The sequence below is a fragment of the Anoplolepis gracilipes genome, chromosome 11 (assembly GCF_047496725.1).
Source record: "Anoplolepis gracilipes chromosome 11, ASM4749672v1, whole genome shotgun sequence".
In the NCBI taxonomy this organism is placed as follows: Eukaryota; Metazoa; Arthropoda; class Insecta; order Hymenoptera; family Formicidae; genus Anoplolepis; species Anoplolepis gracilipes.
In genome coordinates, this window is record NC_132980.1 from 9,548,073 (window position 1) to 9,575,895 (window position 27,823).

Below are 27,823 nucleotides of genomic sequence, written 5' to 3' on the forward strand. Positions count from 1 at the left end.
TGATAGAAAGTATTTTTTTTCCCCCTTCTGCTAATATATCTCTCAAATTTCTGGAAACTAAAATATCGACTCGTGCAGTTGCTTCAACTAATATTTCGTTAGATCCATTTCACCGATTCGGATGCGCGCGGAAATGTGAACTTTATTGTAACATGAATCGAAAAAGTTTTGTCCGCGAGTTCGTCGCTATGTGTCTCTTTGGTGTTCCTAGGACAGAACTTGGATTGGATTAATACGGTGTCACAGGTCGTGAATTCTTTTTTTCTACCAAGTTCCCAGTTGTTTTTCTCATTCTTTTTTCTGCCCCGTTAAACCGAATAACAATGTTTGAACTCTTATAAAATCGCAAAACGAAGCATCCTTTTAGAGCTTGACCATAATTAAAACAGAGTTGGGTTATGCAAGAATAATAGGTTGTTTTTCTCGACAGAATTCACGCTTATTTCTGATCCTCGAACATTTATACGCGCTCTCGTGTCTCTGTGAAACATCGAGCAATTAGTGTGACCGTTAATCGTTGGCTCAGGGATTTCCACCATGTTTCCTCGAAAGTGGCGAAATCATCATTACCAAGTTGTTACAGCCGCGTCAGCGTATTAATATTAATATTCAGCGGTCGCTTCTGCGCATGGTTAATCGCTTGTCAATATTTACTTTGACATATTGCACACATCTCGTGCACAGTTATTTGCCGATGGCTGTGTAGATCGCGGAAGACGAGAAACGTGCGCGCTTATATAGACATTATTTTGTAGATATATATATATATATATATATATATATATATATATCTATTTGTTTTACGTAATACAACATAGAAATCGCAAATACTAGAAGCTCAACGAAAGAGAATGATAGATATTTCTTTGATGAACGAGCGTCAGTTATATTTTACAAAAGTTAATTCTCATTTTACAAAGGATTTTTCTGAATTGCGCGTCGAGCCTGAAATAGAAAAGCCTGTGTTTACTATTGATTTCCCATCTTTTCACAAACATACTCCGCATATATTTCAATGTCATGGAAATGGAATAGCCGACGTCATTCTGCGCGCTTGAAAGTGAACAGGAGGGTAGCATCGTGTGTTTACACGCCAGATATTTGTCTTTCTATCTTCTGTGCGCGGAACAACATTGGCTGCATCAGTTCCATTTCAGATACTCTGACTAATTCTCTCATCTTTCTCGATAATCAGATCAAATTACATATTGAAAGGAATAGCCACTCGATCTTTGTCGGTTTATCAAACGACGGGCTTGCTCGGAGTATACATAATTTGCAAAGTAATATCGATAAATAAATGATAAAATCGAGCCGACGGGGCCCCATTACGACGGACACGAGCCATCTCCGGAGCTGAAGTTAGATGGGGTCAGTTTTCCCGGGTGTATACATCCAACTTTGGGACAGCCTAATTAAACTATATTTAATTATAATTCCAGCGGATGCAACGTGTATCACACGGACATGAGTATCGGCTCGGGCATCGGCGCCCCGTAAATTTACTTTCTAATTCAAATGTTACGTTGATATATAATAATATCGGAAAATGAATTTAATATCCTCTTCTTGTTTTTGAAACGCGAGCCAGTTATCTTTTCATCTTCGTGCCTATCTTATCGTTAGATTTTTGTATCTTCGTCATTGATTATTCCAATGTCACTGTCTCGGCATTTGAGCCTCTTGGCGTTTTCCATTTAATTACCTAAAGTAAATTCGGCCGACTTACGTCGAGCGTGTTTCTATTTCGTTATCGTTCATCTCTGTATATCTTTGCTTCCACATTGACATCCGGCTCGCTCTCGGTTCAGGTCTAAATTAATCGTGAATTGAATGTCCGTTATATCTCTGACGTAGACACGCGTCAAGCGCTTCTGTTCGGCGGTCCGGTTAGATTGCTCCGAAATCAGCGAGCCAGCGAACCGGATGATTCGGATTCAGCATAAGTTACCGCCTGGTGGATATCCCTTAATTTTCGCGAACGAGCCAATGTTCGTCGCGACGCGCTTCCTGACATCAAAGCTTGATCCTATGACATCCATACACCATCAATCCGAAATGAGGTTACAATAGAACAAAGTTACTAGGTCTGGAATATCTTTCTTGCTGTATTTGTCTGTCAAAATTCGGCATTTAATCTTCTCGGTTTTCAATTTTCATTGCGAATACAATAAAAGATTTTATTTTATATATTTAAGTACACAAGATTAGTTTAAAAATAATTTTTTATAACATTATGTTTTTATTACGCGGTAAAGAAAACGCAATTGTGGAATTTGAGAATATTATTTCTCTCTTTTTTTTCAATATATTATAAATTGCAATACCATTTATTATGTCCGCATTATATAATAAAGAAATAAGATAGAAAAGAATAATATATGTTTTAATTAGTTGTAAACAACGATTACTATTTTCTCTTCATTGTGATAACAGATAAACAAACTGATAATAAAAGGAATGAAGAAAATTTATTTAATTTCTTTATATTAATTTTTTTATCATAATGTTATGATAATAAAATAGATTAAAATTAAAGTACAAAACAACTTCATATTTTTATATTATATAGTAAAAAATAGAAAATATAATAATAGCCAGTATATTTCTTACATTAGAATTTAGATAATTTACAACAACTTACGCCTTCTCACTCAACTTGTCACAAATGATTTTAATTTTCACGTACGATAAAATATACAGTTCTAAGTTGCAAACTCACTTTGAATTAAATGAAAGTCGTTTTTGATTTTGGCAGAGATACGGCATTTTAAAGTATGATTTTCATTTAACAATTCATTGTTGTAGCAAGCGCGCACGTTCATTTTTCGTCCGAAGCAAGGTCAAGGTTATACATTGTTCGGTGCTGCGAAACGAAATATTCAACTTCATTTCATATAGAAAACAGACAAGCGATATATACTTATAAATGATGGACCACTAGAAATTCGACGCATTAGCGAGTTTATTCTTAAAGTTCAAACTGTGTCTGAATCGATCTTTAATCATGTAGTTACCTACTAGCGTATACTAAATATGTACACAATGTAAACGAAGAAGGATAGCACAAACGATAAACCTTTTCCAATAATAATAATAATAATTAATATTCGATCTATCCTAATCAAATTTCTATACAATAAAGTAAGTAGTAAAATAGTTTCAGCGTTGCAGAAAACGATGAAAACCAGTTGTGATTCTTATAAAACCTAAGAAGCCTGTATAAATTTATACATATATATATATATCAAAAGATATCTCCTCTCGAGATGTAAGCCTCTGTAACAGTTACATTACGAAAACAATATTGAATTCTAAATTTGCCAAAACTCATCCTTCGCTGTAGCTCGTCGTGGCTCGTGACGTACATATGTACATACGTTGCCGACCCGGAGCAGCCCGCTGATATAGCCAAGTAGTGGGGAATGCCGGTGGGGGAGTAGTAGTGGGGGAAGTGGTGGGGAGAGTCGACGCGCGCGGCCATGTGCTCGCGTCGTAGACTCCCTCGATCAGTCGACGCCGCGCGCTTGTATCGGACACGTCTTGTCAAGAGGTATCTCCTCGCGTTTCGCGTAATCGGACGTGTTACATCGGCGATACGAGCACATAGAGTACGGACATTAGTACACATGCACATACGGTGCGTGACATTCGGTGTGTCACGACACTAACAGAGAGCGCGGCATCAATCTTAATGCACTTTCTCTAAGCGCACGCAGGCACGCGCGCGCGCGCGCGATGACGAGGTTAGCCGCGCGTAATCGTTTCTTACATCCTTCGCGCGTGTGACGTGTGTCTTTGTCACAAGGACTAAGGGACGTAGTTTTCGAAAGAAGACTCGTTTGTAGCAAAGTTTCGCTCCGATAGCGGACACAGAGTTGGCTTGGAAAATGTTAAGGTGATCCCGTTTTTCCTCTCGCTCTCCTCATCTTCCTCTGGTCACTTCGAGGAAAAGAAAAAGGAAAAAAAAACACACACACACAATCGTCCCGCGAGTCGGTCTTCTCGTCTCTGGTTTTTTCGATCGTTTTATTGATTCCGAAGTGGAATCGCCGCGAGAGTTGGACCGTGATCCTCGATCGATTTGCTGATCGCCGATCGCGATTGAGAATTGCCGACCAGGATGCATCACACGGCGCCTTGGTATCTGCCCTGGGGCTTGAAGCTGGTGCCGCTGCCGATTCCTCCGGGACACCCGGCCTCCGGCATCCCGAATCCCGCTGGTCTGCATCTGCTGGCGCCCTTGCCCGGAATTTATGCACCGGAACCACGTAAGGTAAGCCCCTCGCTTACCTTAGCGATTCACGTATCTCTTGTCGGGGCGACTTTGGAATTTCGTTCCACTGACATTCCTCTCGGGACACGATACACGTGTATGTGTGTGTGTGTGTATATGTGTATATATATATATATATACACATTTCCGTGAGATAGAAACTGTTCTGTTGAAAGAATTACCGCGCAAAAATCGAATTAACTAGACTACTAGACTATGTAAAAGTTGGAAACTCGGTTCGGGTCCCTCAAGCGCGAGACAAGATCCAAGTTCGAATACATGATGCATTTCTGCATTCAGACTGCGAAGTTTTAATTTTACTTTGAGTCTCTCAAGTGTTCTCAAAGTTGGTTATCGCGCGTTCGTTTCTGTTCATTATCGGCGAACCAGTTGGCGTTCGTATTTCTCGCACAGGCTTCGTTCGTCGAAAACCGACGGAGTCGCGGTAATTGAAAAGTTACAAATGGTGTTTCGCGGAACCGGAACACCGTCTTTTCTTCTTCACGGAATCACCTACGAAACGTGGTAGAGCATACTTTATATTCGTCAATAAAATTTCACATATTTCCCAGGAGGGGATATGATTTATTTATATCTGATGATGCCGCGAATGATCTATATACATGTCGGAATAGAGATCGTTTATGAGCGATGATCGGTGATAGAACGGGTTACAGGCAATTGCATCGAGTGTTATGTGCGATGACGTGAGCAGCAAGACGATGCGTTGCGTTCTTACTTCTTCGTGAATCACGCTGTTCAGTAATCGAGACATTGAATTGTCCTCTTTTAATCAAAACTTAAGGAAACTATAAATGAAATGATAAATAGCCTTGATTTAAATGGAGCCATAATTAAAAGTTTATATCTGGGCGTTTTATTTTAATTTAAATTTCTATATATTTCATAAATTTAAAATTTTCTTTACATTTTTAGTCATAATGCACACAGAATGATGTTAAAATTGCATTAAGAAAGAAAGAAATTTTCATGTTTTATTACAATATATTTATATAATTATATATTATGTCATACACGCGATATATATCGAGAAGTAACATATAATGAATTCTATTATGTATGATATCTATTTATAAATAAATACATAATTGGATCTGTCTGCATGCCAAAATTGATCCAATTATCTGTCTCTAGAGCGTTGCTATTCTAGGTAAAATCTAAATAATCTATGTGTAATAACACGAATCTAAAATAACCGACAAAATACTGGTCGCGTGTATTATAGGATTAATATGACAAGTATTTACGATACCCACGTACGTCGGCAAAAAGTCGGCAACCCTTTACCAGATCTTGGTTGTTGGAATTTATTTGCGATACGCGTCGGGATTAACGGAAAAGAGGCGCTGAATATTTTACGCTGTGTCGTGAATTATGAGTCGATATTCGAGGGAAGCAAAAATTGGCCTGATATCGATGATAAGCGGGTCAATTTGTACGCGGCAACCTCCATCAAGTTGTATGATAAATGAATGTTCTTTCTCCTTCTCTTCTTTTGCTTTTATTTATTTAACAACTTAAAAAAAGAAATAAAACTAAATTATCCTCTCTATCTTTCTTTTTCTTAAACAAGAACTATAAATTCTATAATAAGAGACACGAAAACTTTCGCCAAGCGCGCGCTTTATCAAACTCGATATAGCTATACGTAAATCTCTTCCCACGTGTTCGACTCGTACTAATAGCCTCTTGATGCTGTCGCGGTTAAAACATGCGTTATTGGTGATCTTGATGGGAGAAAGAGTCTTTTTTCTTTTCATCGAAACCGTATGTCATTGCTCGGAAAATTCACTCAAAATTATGGGTCGAATATTTTCTGTAATCTTCTCGTGTAGGAGAAACGTAACTCTATCTTATTTGTGAGTTTTCATATCGCGCTAACGTGGGTTAAATAAAGACGTCGCGACATCCGCGCACGGACCCGAGATAATGAAATTACCGGGGAAAAGGTGAATCTCCTCCTTCCTCTTCTCTCTCTCTCTCTCTCTCTCTCTCTCTCTCTCTCTCTATCTATCTATCTCTCTTTTTAGTGTCTTTATTTCTTCTCTCTCCGGACGAGCCGTTTAGGAGAACCGGTAGCGCTCTCTTAGAAGGAAATTTATCGAGCAACGAACAAGTACCGTCGTCGTCGTCGTCGTCGTACGCTCCAACGACACGGTAAACGTTTTCCCGAGTGCATATCTATAATTTGACGAGCACTTTGCCGTCACTTGGCCGTATTCGCATTTGCGGCGGGCGCATTTTCCGAAGCAAACGTGCCCTTCTCTCCTACCCACTCGCGGCATTATCGTAATTTCGTGAGATATAAAGTTACCGGGGGACGAGAAAGAAACTAACCGCGCAATAACGTCGACGAACGAACGAACGTCGAGGCTTATTTCACAGAGAGACTTTTAAGGGCGAACCTGGTACAATTACAATGAAATAAATTCTCACCGGGGGAGAGGTGTGTATACGTTGTAACGTTGTCGAACGGAAAAACGACGGCGCCTGCCGGCGGTTTCGATACGATATCTCTATTCCGCACGTATCGCGCTCGAGTTTTCCAAAATCTATCGCGCGGAACGCCTTTCGGAATACGTGGATCGCGTAGTCAAAATATAAAGCATGCAGCGGAAACGGTCGCCAGACGTGTCGTTACGTCAGGCAGATATATGCACCTTGGACGACAAGTCACATGCACATTTGCGAGAAAACTCGGAGACCTTCGCACGCGCACAAACACATACACATAGATGACAGTTTACGAGCAAACAGGTGCGCTGCGGCTTTGACCGGTTCGGGAATTCTTTTGCCCTCCCCCTCTCTCGTTGTAGATGCCTACACACTCCATCAACTGTATTAATTGGATACGTCGTCGCTTATAAACACATTTGGGCCATCTCTCCTTTCTCGTGGTCGTTGACGAATAACACGATTTGATATTAAATATTATACGAGACATTTTTTTATTTCGATATTTCACTCATATTCATCTCTTTGATATCGATAATTTTGATTTCGCATATTTTACGTCGTCTGTGAGATTTCATATCACTCAATTTTCGATGTGTCCACGATTGACACGGTACCTTCGTAGTCTGATATATAATAACGTTTATATTGCGAAAGCCGGACGGCAGTCGATCAGTGTGTGTCAATGATTTTTAATTCGCCGAGCGAAGCTGTAATTGAAAATATTTGGTTAGCATCGATTGCCTCCACGAATTTTATACAATATCAGCAAATATTTTATTTATTTACAATCACGTTGAATCGTGATAATCGAGATACAAATATACGGGGATTTACACCGCTTTGCGGCTCTACACATCTTCGATGTAATTTGAATCGTGGCGAATGAAAATTGTCGCGACGTATCCTGTTGATTTATAATTTGTTTGTTTCGCCGTTATTACACGCTGACAATATTGTATTTGATACTCGTTGCTTTGCGCATTAAATAACAGGCATCAAATTGTTATCTTTATGATCATTCGATCGAACGTTACGTAAGCGCGTCTATTAGTTTCTATAGAGAACGTTTCGCAAAGCATGACGCTCACACACACCAGACGCTCCAGCTTTCTGTTCTCGAAAGAAGTTGAAAAAGAGTTTCTCTCTTCAAGAAGTTTTAATTTCAAGTCGTTTTCATAACTTCTGTATCTTCAGCGACTGGACACTCTGATTATTAATAAGTCTCTCTTTCGCGCGCGCGGATTAAAGTTTTCTCAAGATAGATATTAAATGTTAGAAAATGTTTCCATTAAATGTCCAGTCGTAAAGCTGGATTCAGGAGAGCTCTTTCAATTGTCGAGTTTCAAATGACTCAGTTAATCAAGCGCCCGATTAAATCCCCGTAGAACAAATAAATTTGGATGCAAATGTAATTTGCTCGACTATTTTCTTAAACGAGTATATAACCTGTATATACTTTGCGCGTGCACCGCTGGTAATTTTACAAACGATAATATACGTTATAACGAGCGTTAAATCTCGATAGCCGAATTGTCGCGTAACGGAGAATCTGTCAATTGGATCTTTCCTCGCGTTAAATGACGAATCCGCACAGCGGCTCCACATACGTATACACACACACATACACACACACACACATATATATATATATATTTATATATATATATATATATATATTTATATACATATATATATATATATATATATATATTTATATACGTATATGCGCGGCATCATATACGCACATATCCGCGCCATTAATTCGCAATCTATTTATTTACCGCGATATCGCGCGCCGCACGTATAAACGTGGCGGCGTTTGATCCCCTCGCGCCTATATGCATAACAATGCTGCTCGATCCCGGCCCGGCTTTCGTGAGATAAATGCGCTTCTCCGCGCGGCGCGCGGCGCGCTGCCGGTGCGGAGCTGCGGTTATTCCGGGCGCTCAATTATCTTCGCACAATGAGAGAGCCGATCGCGACACAGCTCCACGCGCCGTGTGTTTCGCGAATTCGGATCGGCTAAATTTAATTCGCAGCGAGAGATTTAATGAAATTTAATTTTTTTAATACAAGAGTTTAAACTTTAGGTTTTTTTTTTTTTTTCTTTTTTTTTTTCTTTTTTTACATTACATCTCCTCGTTAAAAGTAGACATCTGTGTAGTATATTTTTGAAGCGTTTCTGAATTTGTTTTTTTTTTTTTTTTTTTTTTTTTTTTTTTTTTTTCTCTAACTCTTTCAAGTATATCTTTGGTATTTTGTTAAATTTTTCTAGAGGTGAAATTTAGCCGGTTTAAATTATCAGACAGGGAGATATTTGATAACGCAAATAGCTTCGGAAGTACGTCGGTTCCCTTCTATTTTTTGTGAACGTCGAACGAGAAATGAATGTAACACGGGGAAAAGGGGAGGAGTGGAGGAAATGGATAGAGAGAGCGAGGAAATGATGGGCGAGAGAAAGAACGGCAGCGAAGCCTTACGTAATATATAGACCTCCGTGTCGTTGACAGATGACAGGAGCGTCTTCTCTGCTGCCAGAACAACCGAGGTTGAATCTCTCTCTCTCTCTCTCTCTCTCTCTCTCTCTCTCTCTCTCTCTCTCTCTCTCTGTATCTCTCTCTGTCTCTCTCTTTCTCTCTCTGTGTATACGTACGTATTTATATAGCGAGAAAAGAGTATGACGGCCTCGTTCGACGAAGCAACCAGCTTCGTCGGCAGCGCGGTGTTGGAATTAGAGAATGGCGGTGGCATAATATCGATGTTCGAACATGTCGATGATGATTGATTGACCGGATAATATTGATCGTCTCATCTCTATTCTCTCAGATATAAATCAAGCTTCGCGTCGATCTCTATCGTCCCATCTTTTCTGAAAAATGCAACATTTCGCAATCGTTGGAAATACCGACAAAATTCTATCGATAACTTATAAATGGCTAGAATGTTTCTCGGAGAATAGCGATATTTACTATACGCCGCAGTCGCGATAGTATATCGTTTTCGCCGAGGCCAGGATATCCTTGTTCTCTCTCATGAGAGCGAGCGGATTTTCTGAAATGGAGATTGATGTGGATCGTGCGTGCGTGTCGTGTTGTGTGTGTGTGTGTATAGATCGAGCAACGGGGGCCGCGCGTCGAGAACCGGTGAAAGTGCTTGATGTTGTAATAACACACGAGTCCGTTGTAATATCTGTCTGCTGCTGCAACAGAGTATGCACACGTGTGAGAACAAGATTGTGCGCAAGGATTCTTACGCGACGTTGTCGTTAGTGACGTCATTTTTATCGCGTTTGCTGAGGTTGACGACGCTACTTTCTTATAATATCAATCACTCTTATCGTATCATCGCATGATTGATACTTCCCATTAAGAGAATCGTAACACGCGTGGAATGGATGAATGACACGTGGGTAAAGCGACAGGTGTCGATTTCGTGAGAGGATAAAAGAATAATAAAAGATTACGCGTATATTTGGTGATCTCTTCCCTTTCTCCTGCCTATCATCGAGACTGTTTGACGAGGCTGTCGGCAATCAATGATACAAAAATATTCTCATTTAGCTTCATCTCGCGAAATTGTTCCCGTTCGTGGCTATAGCGCGAAAAAAAAAAAAAATATTGTACGCGCAAGGTACGTGCTCGCCCGTCAGACGCCACGAACCTGCACGTATTTTGGTTCCTAAATCTCGACGACAGCTCATGATGGCTGGGGACACGATGCTTTTCAGTCGGCTCTACTATTTCATCGAGAGAATTCGCGTTATTTCGGATGTCCTCGAATTTCAATTTACTGGCGAAGCAGAGAAAATCACGAGGAGAGTCCATCAAGGCGAAATTCATAAAACACTTTTCTGTTCCGTCATTTTTGAAGGCCAACGATATGATGACTCGTAATATGCGTCTCGTGAAGCGTTTGATTTATCTTTATTGCTTCGATAACGATTATCGAGTATATTTATTAATTATGTATGCGAGCTACTAATATTTATTTTTTTAATCGGATTTCTCATTAACAAGACAACTTAATATAAAATCTTGTGAAATTTTTATACGACATTGAATAATTTACTTGGTTCACGTAATTTCGAATAAAATATATCGGTTAATGTGATGCGTCTCAAATATCTCATTATGGAATATCGATATCTTACGCTCCTCGTCGTTAGCACAAAAGTAAAAAATTAGAATGGACATAATGCGATTTGAAATAGATTGAAAATTGATCGAGAGAGTAAGATTTAAAAGCTGCCGAGAATTCGCTTTCTTCGTGGCGAGTAATTACGTAATGGTACTACGAAGAAAGGACACGTCCGCACCAATGGAAAGAGCTCGGTTTCTTTTTTTTTTTTTCGTGCAATTTTTCGGTTGTGCAATGAACTCCCTCGTACATACATAAAGACTGGTTCAGAAAAAAAAAAGATGACTGTTCTAGAGTGTACGTTGACAATTCATGATTTCATCCAACACGCACGTATACATGTAGCAACGCAGTATAAAACCTGTTCTTCTTCTTCTTCTTTTTCTTCTTCTACTTTTATGTAGATTTCTGACGAAACGCAGCGCCACGGCTTCGTAAAAGATATGAATAAAAATATAAACAGGCTATATTGAGGAAGTAGGCAAAAGCTCTTTATGGTAAATAAAAGTCAAAGTATAAACTCGACGCTCGCCCCAAGGGGCGTGCAAATCTTCGAAGTCGACCCTGCCTGCATGTCTATATCCACGTGCACACGTATATTTCTGCGATACGGCTGCACTGCCATTAACCAAATGAAATTTCAGATATATTATACGTGTATACGCGGTATATTGGCCCTCTCTCTCTCTCTCTCTCTCTCTCTGTCTCTGTCTCTGTCTCTCTCTCTGTCTCTCTCTCTCTCTCTCTCTCTCTCTCTCTCTCTCTCTCTCTCTCTCTCTTTCTAGTGCAGCCTTGCTATCCCAGAATATTATATATGTAGTATATGTGCATGCCTGCGCGCGCGGTGCATTAAGTTCATCATAGCGGATATAGATGAACCAATAATTGAAATACCGATGGATGATCGCTAAAGGAGAGTGTTTAATTATATAAAGCATAGAATTCTACACACGGTAGATTGACAAGTTTACAAGATTCCGAACCGATTTCGGAATCAGATATAATATTACGTGTCGTTGATAAAAATTGTCTAAAATATTGATGATTGGGTCAGCGAATTGTTACGAATTAACGTAAAGAGTAAATGCTTTAATACTTTATTTTGCACGGTTACTGTGTACAAGTAAGTAATGATCTTTTCCTTGTTTGTAACCGTAGAGTACCTATACATTTTCGTAAACCGAAACTTGCTTTCCGTACACATGTGTACACTTAAGTTAACGATATATGCAGCCGTGTCGCTCAAACGTCGTGTCTTACAGGCAGTTTCAAACGATGACGAGAGGCTGCAGTTCTTGTCTCATATCTCTACCCGCGATGATGGGTTTTGCCTTTCCTCGCGAATCTTAATCTATCTAAACTTGTTTTCGACATCAGCCTTTGACGCACGTGACTGTTCATTTTCGTGTCGTTTCGAGCGAATTTTGCAGCCGACGTGCTTACACACGTCTTTCTCATCCTTTCGCGACAGCCGAGCTTTGATCAAATATTTACGGCCGGGATTGCCTTTATTTTGTCGTCTTCTCGTCGTGCCAACCCCTTCGCCTAAATAGTGCCTCCTTTTTATCAATATGCCGTGTTGCGGAGTGTTTTCGATCTTTGCAATATAAATCATAAAAATAATTACGCGGCGAGAAGTCGATGTGGGAGAAGTTAATCCTCGTGTCACGCGAGCGGAACATCGGCGCGAAATTCCAACGGGATACGCGGCAGGAGATTATCGATTTTTCCTCTCTCATCCTCCCCGCATTAACCATTTATAAAGCGCCGTAAATGCGAGTCCTCGCTGCGAGGTTTTCTTAATATCCGCGTGTCACACGGAATCCTCTATCAATGACACTCGCGCCGTCGGCCGCTTTCGGAACATTAGCCGGAATTACTCCCTCGACGAGAGAGAGAGAGAGAGAGAGAGAGAGAGAGAGAGAAAGAAAGATAGATAGCACACATGCGGCGAATGTGCGATTCTCGCAGTAAACTCTCATGGCAGAAAAAAAAATATCACGCAATTGTGCAGGAATTCTTTTCGCAGAAAATATTTATGTTATCTGTAATTACACAGGATGTCGTCGCGACTCCCGGTAATCATTGTGAGAAAAAAAGAGTTTGCTGCGACATCTGTTTGTTGAAGGGATGTTAAATGCTCTGTAAATAATACGTGATGTACGATTTTCTTCTAAACTATTGCATCGATCTTTGCAAATTTTTTGTTCGTATTTTTTTTTAAACATGCAGGTCGTTTATTAAATTTGCTGAGCTATGTCTAGTATCAGTGGTTTCGTGGTTATCTATTTTTTATTTTCCCTATATTGAAATAATAATTTGAGGTACACATACTGTTGTAATATAATCGATATCGTTGAAAATGTACTGCTTAAAAGATTATATTATTTTTTTAGATTGCGATAATTTGGAAAAAAATGTTTAAAATTTTTATCATGATTTTTATATACAATTTGTAAAATTTTAAATTTATTTGTAAACTTCTCAATTATTATAATTTGTAAAATTGTAAATTTAAAGATAATTACTTTATAATTTTAAAAAGATAACTTTATTGAAAAAGAGTTTTGAAATTAAAAAAATATAAAAAGCTTTGAAAGTCAGTTAAAAAAAATATATGTGTATATAAAATATCGTGGAAATTCAGAAAAAAATTTTATTTAGTTTTATTAAAATTCCACTTCTTCAAAATATGATACATTACGCGCTGTACGCGATATGGGTAGCTTTTAATATAGAATATTACATTGGGATCGCTAAAAACGTAAAGCGAGTAAAACGACTTCGTGACTAAATGAAGGCTTACAATTAAACATGCATTAGGAGATGCGCTACTCCCAGCTGCTGCAAATGAAATCGATAATGTAACGACAATTTTTTTCGATTTTACGGAGCCGACAGCTATATTGCTAATGAGAGCCAATTTGTACATACTTTCGCATTAATATCTCGTTGGAGGGTCGAGCCAATTTCTGTCATGCGATCACATCAGATCGTGTCGGGATCTTGTAGCTATTCGTCACGTGTGCGCGAAAATATGACTGCAGTCACGGAAGTCGCTCGTTTCTTTTCGACAGCGTCGTGACATCATGAAATCGACAGCATCTCATCTCTTTTCTCTCCCTTTCTTCGCTCTTTTTATGTAATCAATACTCACACTCGCAAATACTCATGTTTCACGACTGACGCATTTCCATACAATTCCGGAACAATTGTTAGAGGTATCATGTATCTCGTGTCTGCTATATTTAACGCCGTAATTAGCGCGAAACGTATATCTCTCGAGAGTCGACGAGCTCGTGTCGTTGTGGACAAGGCGCAAAGCCTTTTCGCGATAATTGAACGATCACGGCCCATTTACCACCGTTCGCGTCTCTCCAAGACGGTATGTAAGTGCGTCGCGGGTTTACGCAACAGGGCACGGCACAACAAATATTTTGGCACGGGTTGGTATAGTCGCCGTCAAACGCAACCGTTTCGCAATCATAGAATTCGCCCATCGTCGTTGTCGTCGTCTTCGTCGTCTTCGTCGTCTTCGTCGGCCCGCGCGCGCCAAATGGCCGAGCCGGCACCCCCTCCTCTCCTTTCCGGAAAGCGTTCCCGAATAATTAGTCGCGGGTCAAGGCTCGCGCGATGCTACGGGCAACAAAACAGCGCCTGGCTTTAACAAAACGAAAATAGGAGGGACTTGGTGCGGCCTCGAGCCGCTCGAGGAGACGAATTCGATTTTTCGTCAGGCCGTGCATAGCATGGCCTATATTTGAATTCTTTAATTGATAGATGTGCCATGTGAATCGCGTGCCGTGGACGCGCATTGTCGGCCCGGGGCCACCGAGTAGCGGGAAAGGATATCAGCTCGGTCGTGCCGTCGTTTAAAAGGGTTGTCGCGCTTGCAAAAATTGATTTTCTCCCCCCCCCCCCCTGCCCGTCGCTTATTTGTCGCAGTATTTCAGCTGCAATTATCCCGCAAAATAATGCAGCCGACAATGTTGGCCCGCGCGAGAATTATTAATCATCGTTGAATTTATTCTATCTAAATAAACGTGCCACTAATTTTCTTGGTCTTTTTTTTTTTTTTATTGTTATAAACATCATATTTTTATCCGCTTGTTTAGACTTTATCGTCCACTGCGCGATAAGCAAGAGTTAGCAGTATATATACAATTGTAAAAAAAAAATCTTTTACAGTAGTCGCACCTCCTATCTTTAAAACTCTTCATTAGCAGATGTCATAGACTCAATTTTTTTTCTTTATAGTAGTTTTTCTTACAGTGAGATATAAGAAATCTTGGCTCGGGAATTTTGTAGAAATATTGGGGTTTAAACATGCTCTCTTTTTTTTATATACGCTCGTAGATATTTGCTTTTAGAGTTATATTGCATGTTTCGCATAGTTTATAACAGAGTTATGTTACATGCATTCCTCAATAGAACTATATAGCAAACTTAATATAATCAACTTTATTCATTTATTCTCAAAATATAGTAAACTTTATTCGTTTATTCTCTCTCTCTTTCTTTCTCTGTCTCTCTATATAAATAACGCTATAGTTTTGAGTCTATTTTTCTTCGATGGGGGGAAGAAGAAGTGCAGCGAGTCGCGCGAGTTTTTCGCTGATACATTTTGCGGCACGCAACTCGGCTTGAATTTGCGTTACCACGTGGATGTTTCGTGTCGCATCTGTCGGCGAAGGAGGAAGATAAATCCGGGATCTGGCGGCGGTTTTTCGACGGACTTGGCATTTGCGGAGGTCTCGACGGGGTTTTGCATGCGAGCAGCCCTCGACGAGAGATCGCATTATCCTATATCTCCGGTGATCTCTACCGCGGAAACTCTCGTGTTTCCGTTCGAGTTTTGGTCAGTCGGCGAAGCGGTGAAAATGTGGGTTCGTTAGAAACCACGTAACGTAGTTAGACGAGGGATTAAGGGCATTCGAAGATATTCAGGTTTGCGATTGCAATCAGCTGACTCGGTGTGGTCGAGTGGTTGGATGCGTGCCGATCTCGTTGATTAGATCGCGTGAAAGGTTTTGCTTCGACAAGAAATTCACTGCAATAATATATAGGTAATACATATCGGTGCGAAATAAAAATGTAATTTAAAAGGTACGATCTTGAAAGAAAATATTAAAAAATTGTAAAAACGCATTGAGAATTTAAAAAATCATTTATAAATTTTTTTTAAGTCTTTGTTAAATTATTTTATAGTCTTTTTTAAAGTTACCTTTAGTTTAGTCCTTCCTCTTGCGATCTCTAACGATCTATACGAATAGATATTTCAACAGTAACATGAATGTCAATCGGCTTAATAGACCGGCTCGTTCTCTAATTGCTTAGAATCTGAATTACCCGAGAAAAGGCGCGTTTGCTGAGTCCGGGAAAAATGAGCTCGGACATCCGGACGAATCGATTATTCTTCGAGGAGTTAAGTCGAATCGCGCGCAAGCGTTCGCTCGTAATTACGGTGCCGATAATGATCGTCTCTTCGTCTCGAGATTCGCGCAATAATGAGTGCCGCTTAATCCCATCTTCGTGAAATTATCCCGGATTGCACGGTGCGCTCTGATTATCCGCTTTTAATTCTGAAAGTTTCCCAGAACAAAATATTCGTTACGGAGACGGTAATTGTGAATTTTGGTTGCAACATTCTGAATATTTAAAGTTCTCTTTAATATTTATGCAGCAAATTTGTGCCGTGTAATATAAAATGTGAGCATGCAGTAAAGATTTGGCAGAATTTTCGCGAAAATTTATACGCGCGTAATTTGTAGCACATTTCCTTTCTTCATGGAGTTTCTATACTGTCAATCAATACGTGCATTGTTACATCCGAATGTAATTAAAAATAGCAAAAACAGATCGGGCCGGGCGATCGATTGACAAGTTTGAACATTCACGTACTATATATGTATTAATGTAAATTTCGTGTTTTCCCTCTGTCCGTGATAATGCTTTTCAATAATGTAGTACAGAGAAACACGTTGGTAGTCGCTGAAATTTTGCTGTTTATGTAAATGGAATTGCAACGGAGAGATGAAAAGTTTCCTCAAGTTCTCTTCTGTTCGGCAGCTCTCACTAGTAAACTTTTTAAATTTGTACGGATAGCTAATTATCTTTGTAATCGGCGAAAACTGCGGATATTTTTATCACGTTTAAAGTCTAAAAATAAAATAAAATAATACCCACGACAGCGAGAAATTTTTTTTTTCACGTCAAAGAGACACGGATAATATTAGTCGAGATAATTTCGAATGAACTTGACACGTGTATGGATTGCCGAAAAAATAACACACGGCGCTCTCGATATATTCTCGAGGAAAGAAATACGTGAATGTTACAGAGAGGAACGTTTGCCCATTGCATTTACTCGACTCGACGACGACAATTGCTCGAGCACAGAGTGTCTTAAAAATCAGAAGAGTTCCATCCTGAGAGTTTGAAATTTCGTTTCCAATCGATATCACAAAGCGTAGTTTCATATCGCGCGACCCGTTTCCCGTCTGTCTTTTTTATTCGCGTTTCGATGGAGCAAAGCGTCGATGAAGAAGTACGTACTTTGCACGCGAATGCCGATACAGCAGCGCGATACGTTATATTTTCCTTGGAAGGTGGCAGCTTCCGGGAAAACGGGCGGAAAACTTGTGTGTCAGGGATATAAATGATGGACGATGAAGGCGCGTAGCGAGATTTATCCTCGAGATTTGCATTATTATATCTAAGATATTGAACGACTCTGAGGACAATGTCGGAAGTAGGTTGCGGCCTGACAAGGTAGACGGCTTGTAATATGACGATATTACGACAGTTAAAGAGAGAGAGAGAGAGAGAGAGAGTTAGAGAAAGAGAAAGAGAAAAGCCTGCATTTTAACGGTCTGCCATTGAGTCACCTCGTTGTCGCTAAAAAGACTCTTCTCGACATTAACGCGTTAGAACCGCGGGGCTTAAAATGGCCTCGTTAACTTTTCCGTTATTTTCGGTGAAACAATGAGATCTCCGAGATATATCGCGCTGGCATTTACCCCGCGCTTGACAAGAGACTCACAACGATAATGCACGTATCCCATTCCGGTTTTCGCGCTGCGAAACACGGTAATTTCGCCACACGAGTGTTTATGAGCGTGCAATTAGTACCAGACAAAAATGTTTATCTGCGAAACAGAAAAAGATATCAACTGTATGCAAATGAAGCGTAATGTAGAAGAGCGAGCTAATAAATTAATTTTTGCCTTTCTAGCGCGTCGTTTAATTAATTGCGATCGCTCATTTAGTTAAAATAAAATTTTCGTCCGTCAATAGGGTAAACTAGGGTATGATGGCCATAGGCTGTAATTTCTTTCAATAATCGCTACATAGCGCGCTTTTTTAGTCATTATCAAAGCTAATCGATATTTACACTAGTTTACGTGCATACATTATTCGAAATAACGATATTGTGAATCTTATATCATACTTTTACTTTTGACTACCTGCAAAGTTTTTCATTTGTCCACTAAAAACTTACGTTATAACGTCGAATAAATTACAGTTAAGCTATCGTAATCGATGTTAGACACATTATAAAGATATGTAAATTGTTACATGACTTATAATTTTTATTTTCGTTTTTACTATTTTTTTTTTATAAATATTATGGCCATCTTTTCCTTAAAAGTTGGATAAGATGGTCATGATGCTTATGTTGTACTATTTTGATAATATAAAATTTCTATGAAATAAATATTTTCCTTTTAATTTCGATAATATTACGTAATTTAAGCTTCAGTAAAGATAATATGCCAAACACTGTTAAAAAATAACGAAAATAAAAGTATGTTTTTTGCATTTTAAAAAACTATGGCCATCTTACCCGAGTTTACCCTAAATTATTTTCTGATCGTGCGCGATCTTTGTTACTTGTCGATCAGAGTAAAAGACTCGTTTATAATCTGAGGCTGAGAGCCTCATTTCCCCGACAATTGAGTAGTAGATACGGCGGGCTGAAGGAGGCTCTCGATATCCCTTTCGGGCCGGTACGAGGGGTTAATTCGAATAACTATAGAGAAGTCGTCTCGTCGGCGAAGGTCTAAGGGAAGATGTTACAACCGGGACGGGACAGTCATACGATAGTATTATAGCGATGAGATCGCGCGCCACGTCGCGTATTTTATGCAGAGTGTATATGTGCCGAGGTGTCCCGACAGAGGGGGCCAGCTTGTCTATGCGTCGTAAGATTTCCTAGGGGATAAGACACACGGTAGCACCGACTTTGGGTATATCGACATCGTGAACAAGATATCTCGCGAAGAAGAAGAGAGAGAAAGAGAGAGAAATAACGGACCTTGGATAATTCAAGTTAAACTTATATTTATCACAGGAAGCTTAACTAATTGTAATCTCCCTCGGGGAAAGAGGAAAAAGGGAGATTTATATTAATTTTATATTGTATAATTAATATTAAATATTATATATTTAAAATTAATATGAAATATTAGACATAAAATTTATTGTAATATTTTACTTTCGTGCTGTGAAAATAATAATAATCTTTCTCAATAGTAGACGACATTAAAATTCTGCGCTCTTTCCATTTCGATTACTCTCAAGTCAAATATCAAATGCTTCTCGAAGAAGACTCGAAGACAAAAAGAAAAAGAAATTGTCGCCGTCTCGTACGGGTAGCCTTGTACTCGCTTATCACGCGCTTCTTACACGTCGCTTCTTCTCGTTTAATGATCCTCGGTTGCTTCACGGCATTTGCATGCGCGACAAGGAGAAAGGAGAAGTGCAAATCGGTCGCGTCGAGTATTTGCACGTGCCGTTGCGCACAGAGATGCGATCGCTCTAGACCCTTAAAATGTACAAAAGCACGTACGAACGGAACGCGGAAATCAGATATAATCGGGTTGTAATCGATCGTAATTAAAAAAGATTGTAATATTCTTTTTTTTTTTATACGAAGGTTACGAGAGAAATTGCATTTATTGAGTATCATGATGTAAAAATATCTCAATAAACTCTCTATTAGGTCACACACAACGGATTATCGGACGAGTCGCGCTGTTTTTCCGATAATTGTCCAGCTGAAATGAAATTCCCCGATTGAAGGTGAAAAGAGACAATGCACGCTCCCGCATGGCGAAGCGAGAAAGCCGCGATCCTTTCGTCTTATTCGCATTTATGAGAAACGCGGAATCGGATTTATATACGTCGATAGAGTCCCTGCGCGCTCGCGCGTAGGATTATTTCCAGAAACTTGGTTAAGCCGCAATCTCTCCAGTTGTTGCCGCGCGGATCGCAGGAGGATGGATTTCGAGCTATATACTTTTCAAAGAGCACACGCCAAATCGGGCTTCTGAACCGCGATTACGGTGAACGCGACAAACTTATATCTTACGGCGATATATATCACGGGAAAAGATAATAAGATTGAAAATTTCATCAAAATAAGTGTTGAGAGAAATGTTCGTAAACACACGAGAGAGGGAAAAAGATTTTTCCCGAGCGATAGAAAATTTAGGAAACGAGAAATGTGCGACTAGATGAAATGTAAGATATGAATTTAAGACATGTTTTATTCTTTTTTGTTAGACAACATCATTTCCAGCTTTTGCGAAAGCAGAGTTTGTTACTTTTGAAATTCGGGTAAGAGCAGAAGCGGAAGATCATCTTTGCGAAAAGTGTCTATACGCAATCTGCAAAATGCATATTTTGATGACGATAAAAATATGCACGTGGCGATTCGTGTGCAGCATCGGGCAGCGTTACATTTGGCCGACGGCCACCTTACCTGCACTTATTAGGGAGATGCTCTATTCGCGGTGCGAACAGCACGTGCCGAGAGTTTCAAGGCGAGTAACTGCGTACACGCTTGCGATGAATGCTCGGTGACACATGTGTGGACCGTGACCTGTCATCGGCCATCGCGAGATAGATTCGTTGCCAAGCCATCATTTTTTGATCGAAGACGAATAGCTTTGAATATACATAGAGAATGTAATAGGTACATCTCGCGTCGCGGGTGAACGTGAATACGAGAAGATATTATATCCGCGTCGTTGTTTATAAATATTTGACTGTTGGACGGATATACGGCGCCTAATCTAGGCGCGTTTTACGGGAAAAGAAAGCAATCGATGTGGCAGCGAACGCGCACTTTGCCACACGCGAGTCGTTCGGACGCGCATGTGTTTTTTTGTTGCTAACACATTGCGATTTCATAGCGAGCATGACAGTGACGACTGCTGGCTAGCCCGACGGCAGATGAAATAACGTGTAGGATTACCGACGTTTAGGAATTGAGAAACGGTTTTGTTTCCCCCCTGCGGGTATAAACGAACGTCATGTCTGTTTTATAGGCCCGGACAAACGGTTCGACATACATGACGAACGTTACGCTACGAAATGTTTTTAGAACGCAGGTACGATTATTATTTTATACCATCGAGATGGCGTTTCTTGTTTTTATTTCGCCGCTTTTATTATCTTTTATTATTATTTTATGGAAATACAGTCATGAGAGTTATATATTTGAAATTCAAAAAATCTTACTCTCTTTACTAACTATTAGGGGAATTATGATTAAGAGAGTCGTTAGTAAAAATAATACTTTCCATTATCAATTGAAAAGAGAACAGTCATATGAAGGGATTCTTTTACCTCGCATTTTTGCTTTTAATGAGACATCACATAAAGAAAATCAATTCAACGCTATAATTGTCCTAAAGCACATTCGTTTTTTTTGTTCCCATTAAAACCACTAAACCTCGAATTCTCCGATATCGAAAAGGCGATCGAGGGCGTGGCATAAAGATTCACTTCTAGGACGAATGATCGTCCATCGACAATGCGAGATGCGCGCTATGCGCAGAAGAAAAGCCATTGGATCGAGCTTTTCGACAGACCGATCGCCTCTGACGCGGTATCTCGCTTCCGTCTGTCGACATCACTCTGTCGTTATTCACGAAGAGATGATGCCGAAACGTTCGTAGAAAGAGAGAGAAAGTAGAACGACGAGGACGGCGTTTTCGTCTTAGATTCGAGAAAAACTCGCATCGGAGAAAAACGAATCGTGACATCGACGTGAAATCAATTAGAGTTCACCGCGACAGTTTTTCTGATCGAGCGCTCCTGCATCGTTATCGACGAGTTATCAAAGTATATTATTATATCGCTCGAGTCTCACTCGCGAGGCGAGAGTTTCGAGAGAGAATCCGATTTTCTATCTGTCTTTGTCCAAGTTCCATTGCAATAAAATTTCCAGTGATTTTTTTTGCCCAATGACCTATAATCTCTGCATTGAAGGAAGTAATGAAATATTAAGTTTTTCAGTCTAGACCATTAAATAATACTTCGACCCGGTGCCATAAATACGACATCCGATGGCCTTTTTATCGAAGGTTCCAATATATCCAATTTTTTAAGGAATATATAGTCTGGTAATTTATTGGTCGTATAAAGGATAATGAATATAAAATATAGCAATAATAAGTGTATCTCTCGGATGGAGAACAGCGCAGCTGAAAGCCGATTTTATCTCGCGTCTATAAATCTTCATCTCGCACATTTCAACTCGTTATGTATATATTAGTCGCGTCAATATTTTTACCGTCTATTTAATATGTATTACATTGAACGCGCGATTGTCTTTCACGTATGGTGCCTCTGATCGTGCCAGGAATGAATTTTGAACGTCCGTGTTAGGTACCGCTCGGACAATTTGTATATTCCCGTTAGTCACTTGAATTGTGCCGAATATATACGGAAAGTGTTGCGAATGTTCACGCGATAACGCATTTTCGATCAGAGTGAGGGGTAGAGAATTATTATTTGTCGACGCGCGCGAGCACAGCTGGAGCGTCACACATTGGTCCGCGTACTACTAATTAACTGTTGCGTTGGCTTCAATTAATTACGATGAATACCTCGCGGTAAAGTAATATCGGTTACACACGCTACGTCCATTGCGAACAGGTTCGGCCAATCAGATAGAATACCGTGAACGAACGATGAAGTTTATGAAAAGCTCAACGTCGCGTGACACGCTTTTGTTTTCTACACGCAACGTCATCACCGAATGATTATTTTCATATTTTTACATGCGTACATGCATGTACGCGTCACATGCAATATACGTTCTCGTTATATCTTCCTCAATGTGGACAACAAAAAAGGGAACTCTGCGAAAAGCTTTTTGTTCTAAATATACAACGCGAGAATATATATATGTTTCCAAATGTATGTAAGGTAAACTAGGGTATGATGGCCATAGGCTGTAATTTTTTCAATAATCGCTACATAGTGTGCGTTTTTAGTCATTATCAAAGATAATCGATAATATTTACAGTAGTTTACGTGCATACATTGTTCGAAACAACGATATTGTGAATCTTATATCATACTTTTACTTTTGACTACCTGCAAAGTTTTTCATTTGTCCACTAAAAACTTACGTTATAACGTCGAATAAATTACAGTTAAGCTATCGTAATCGATGTTAGACACATTATAAAGATATGTAAATTGTTACATGACTTATAATTTTTATTTTCGTTTTCACTATTTTTTTTTTATAAATATTATGGCCATCTTTTCCTTAAAAGTTGGGTAAGATGGCCACGATGCTTATGTTGTACTGTTTCGATAATATAAAATTTCTATGAAATATTTTCCTTTTAATTTCGATAATATTACGTAATTTAAGCTTCAGTGAAAATAATATGCCAAGCACTGTTAAAAAATAAATGTATGTTTTTTGCATTTTAAAAAACTATGGCCACCTTACCCGAGTTTACCCTACATTTTGGTCGATTTGGAAAAAAAAAAAAAAAAAAAAAAAAAAATTCAATTAGCAAGCACCTCGATCGAAATCTTTTTCCCGCGAAAGCTTCCAGGTCACTCGGCTAAATATCCGCCGCGTCATCACCGCAACGTGGCGACTCGTTGTTAACAGTTATCGCGATTAAAGCGGCGCGGCAGCGGGATAAATCGGGAGCGTACCCCTGGTGTCGGGATCCCTATCGCGCGGACAGCGGTTAATGCGCAACTGCCGCGCATTTACGAGCGCGACGTGGCGTAATCGCACCTGCGACCGAGAGAGACGGATTTTGCTGCAACACCCCCGCGTTTTGCGGTCGATAGGCAACGGCGGGGGCGTTTACGGCGCGCACATTGCGCGACATTATGTTCTTGTTCTCGTCGGAGACGAGACCGAGCGCGAGTCGTCGGGCGCGATTAGCGCCGCGGAATCCTCTGCGTTTTACTTTTTGTCCACCGTCCACGTCCGTTTTGCGTTCGGGACGGACACAATTTTGACGTAGGCAGAGAGATGGCCGACGAGAAGATTGGCGAACGGCAGCCTCGCGCGACGAGGGGAAAATACCGTCGCGTAATTTCACTGTCCTCTTTACGACGGCGCATTTCTTGCCATAGCGTATAGCGACGCGACGGATCTTTTTACGACCGACGTAATACCGTGTACGACGTTACATCGCGTAGGAGATAAGACGCGGATGAAAGATAAATGAAATTCTAACGAAGGCCCGACTCGCGCATCCGCGAATGTTGATATCTTTCTACGGTGGAGGAGGACGAGAAGGCGGAGTTTCACAGCGAAATTGGTTTTGTTTGCTTTTCGCTCTCCCTCTTCGCTTTCTATAACTACGGCCATTTTTTTCCTGTTATATGAGAGGATTCGTATTCTCAATGTGTATTTGTTCGGAGCACAGCTTTCGCAGCACATTCTTTCGAAGAGACGAGGAATATTTTCAAATTAATCTCGCTTACGAATCACATTTCTCTCTCTTTCTCTTTCTTATTCTTATATATATATATATATATATATATATATATATATTTTTCGCTCAAGTTTTATAAATCATTCCCTTCCCAGAGCATTTCTTTGTTGCTGTACTCATTCATACTTGTTGCGATGTAACTCCTGTTGCACATCCACGCCCGTCTTCCGCTAATGTTATTTCTTACATAAAGCGGATTGTTACGCGCGGGAATAGCGCAAGGCAGAGGAGAAGGGCTGCCTCGACGAACTCGTTTAACTTTGCACGTAGGAAGCACAGGATCGCGAACTTGGTCCGGAACAAGTTTCTTACTCTTATGTTAGTACGGCACTGTGTTTGCGAGCACTCCCTCTTATCTACCTGGGGACTCGTTAGGATGCGCATACGATGACATCGCCGGTGTGAAAAATCTCAAACGAGGTAGCCGATACGATCGCATTATCATCTCGCGGTTGAAACTTTCGTCGAATCCGACTTCCTTACCACACGTAACTGTTGTGATCTTCGTGACAGCGCGAAACAGTACATCCTCGATGGGAATCCTCCATCGGGTTGCTGTTCGCACAGCGGTGCAGGGTATAGTTAAGAACTTTGTTTCGTGTTGTAACGCAAGAGTCAGGAACGTTATAAGCACTCGTAGCTCGAGTGAAATTTTGTCAGAACTGACTCGAAAGCGAGATTTTCCGAGCGCTTATTCGATAGCTCGGCATTATATTACGTGTATCAAGATAAGATCGAAATGAGAATCGGCAACAGAAAAACTTGTAAAGCGCAGCGAGATTCGAGAGAAACTACATTAGCTTCACATGGTTGCGGATCGAAACTTATGAACGAGCCCCAACGCGATTATAACGACCGGCTTAATCCGCGACTGTATCACCATCGGGAATAGATATTTGGAATTAAACCGCGATCGCCTGCGGGAGGTTTGTTAAGAGGATATCAATATCGCGTTTTCTGCCGGAGAGAACTGCATTAGGATATTTGCAAATTAGAGACTAACGAGAGAGAAAGAAAGAGAGAGAGAGAGAAAATAAATTCGCAATTTGTCCTATTCATCTATTTTATACTCGCTTCGATAAATTTTCCATTACCCATGTGATTCGACCGTAGTACTTGATAGCGCTCATACATCGAGAGAGAAAGAGAGATTGTTGTTTCATACGAGACAACATCTTTCTCAGATGTTTGTTACGCACAAGATTAACTTTCGATCGCGAGACGGAAATATTATCGAGTTTTTTCTCTCTCTCTCTCTCTCTCTCTCTCTCTCTCTCTTTATTTTTTTTTTTTTAACGAAACGCGAACAATAGTTCGTCAAATGACGACTGCGTTTGACGGAAGTTTAATTTTTTTAAGCTGTAACATAACCGCGTGTAATCCACATACGAAATCTTTTTTCATTTTATACAATCCACGTGCTATTCACTCGCGGAATACTAGAATTAATCAACGATACGGCATTGTCATAGAATCGACCGAATGGCCTTTCGCGAGCTTTACGGCTTAGGAGGATTAAACGGTCGTTTTTATCTTCGTAACCAACTCCGGAATCTACCACAACGCGCTGTCAATTAAATCCTTTCGCCTAGAATGCCATGAAATCATGACACGCCGTTAATAGGGAATTAATCGCGGTAGCTTTTCTCGTCCACGCTCGAAGCGCCTTATAATGCGCCTCGATATCTCAAATATTCCTTTATTAAAAAAGAAAATTACGTAGCGTGTATATATTGACAGAATTATATTAAATCATTATTATATGTATATTGATATGAATTTAGGATTATAGCATATTGAATAATTATTAATGAATTTAAATTTATTTCTTAATTTCAATTTTACTTAGTTTCTCAATTAATTCAATTTATTAGCCAAGAAATATAAAATAATTGTAATATATACACATTTTCTTTGTATTATTATTATTGTGCAATTTTTGGCGAATAGGTTTTTTTTTTTTCAGCGTGATATCAGGCCGAGAAAAAGTAATGCGGTGAAAGGCGATGTAGATTCTTGGAGCGATTTCGCGCGATATTCTAGAATCGCTGGCTGTAAACCGGAGCTCTGCAAAGCGCCGTTCGTGCTTCGGCGGATGACTATCGTAAAATTCCGAGGCCCTATGTAGTTTCGCCGATAATAGCCGGAACTTGCGGGAGAGAGCGTCTCCGGCGCGATATTATTACCGCGTGCCCGCGATATTCTTGCTCGTTATTGTTACCGCAACCTTGTCGGCGTTATCGGGCAAAAGAGCTTACGCGGGTGCACCTGCCGACGTTACCATTCCTCTCGGGGTGGAAGGGAAAGGGAGAATTATTGTGCTCATGCATGTTTTGTAATGGGGAGCTTGCATCGTCGATGCGGTTTACTCACTCGCGGTGGCTTATGAATAGTGAATGCTCGAACAGTCATTGCCATTATCTTACGACGTTCTTACGTAAAATTTGTAGAGAGCTCGCGAATTAAAATGTAACGATTCACGAGACAGTATCTCGGTTATTTTAAAAATGCTAAATTATATTGATTCGTTAGGAGAAGCGAAACCTTTTAATAAACGCAAGTAATATCTTTAATGTTGTACAGAATACTGTACACACCTATTTTTGAAAATCAATATTTCTTCCTCGTTATCGCATCATTTACCGCAACATATCGGAAGGCATCGTCGGCAATTTTCGAACGATACGTCTTTCTATCGACATTTTAAAAAGAATATCCTTATACGAGGTTTAGTAGTGGGGTCAGATCGCTATACTTCTTCGGCAGGTAGCTTTATTATCCTGCGGGGCATAAATTTAATTCCGTTAGGGTGGAGGGCGAAAGAGTATATGTGCTGGGTCACGCGTGTATCGCTTTCAATGGCGGGTGAAATATCGCCGCATTGGTGAAACTATCTGGGGCGAGAAAGAATGACTTTCGAAGGAGGGTGGTTTCTCGAAAAACGAGATATTTTGTGTTTATCGTGTTATATAGCGAGGGAGGGAGGGGGGAGGCGAGAGAAGTGGCTTGCGCTCATCCCCTCTTGCCTTTGCAACCGCGCGCGTGTACAAGCACACGAGACGGAATATCAAATGGTTTTCTGGTTTTAATTATCGGAAATCGATCGATACTTGCCGCGCTAAATTAGGGAAATGTGAAACCGTTTCACGTTGGATGATGA

The 27,823-nt window shown here is 40.1% G+C and overlaps 1 protein-coding gene across 4 annotated transcripts in view; it reads left to right on the forward strand.

Annotated features, from left to right (window-relative positions):
• Positions 1-27,823, forward strand: part of LOC140671131 (pseudouridylate synthase RPUSD2) — a 124,247-nt gene that overhangs the window by 33,454 nt on the left and 62,970 nt on the right. Inside the window, exon 1 of one of the 4 annotated variants that reach the window (XM_072902256.1) lies at positions 3,494-4,276. The exons of the other annotated variants lie outside the window; for them this stretch is intronic. Coding sequence (XP_072758357.1) covers positions 4,124-4,276 — 153 coding nt within the window. The 5' untranslated portion in view covers positions 3,494-4,123. Of the gene's footprint in view, positions 1-3,493; positions 4,277-27,823 lie in introns of those variants that run through there. 4 annotated transcript variants of the gene reach the window in all.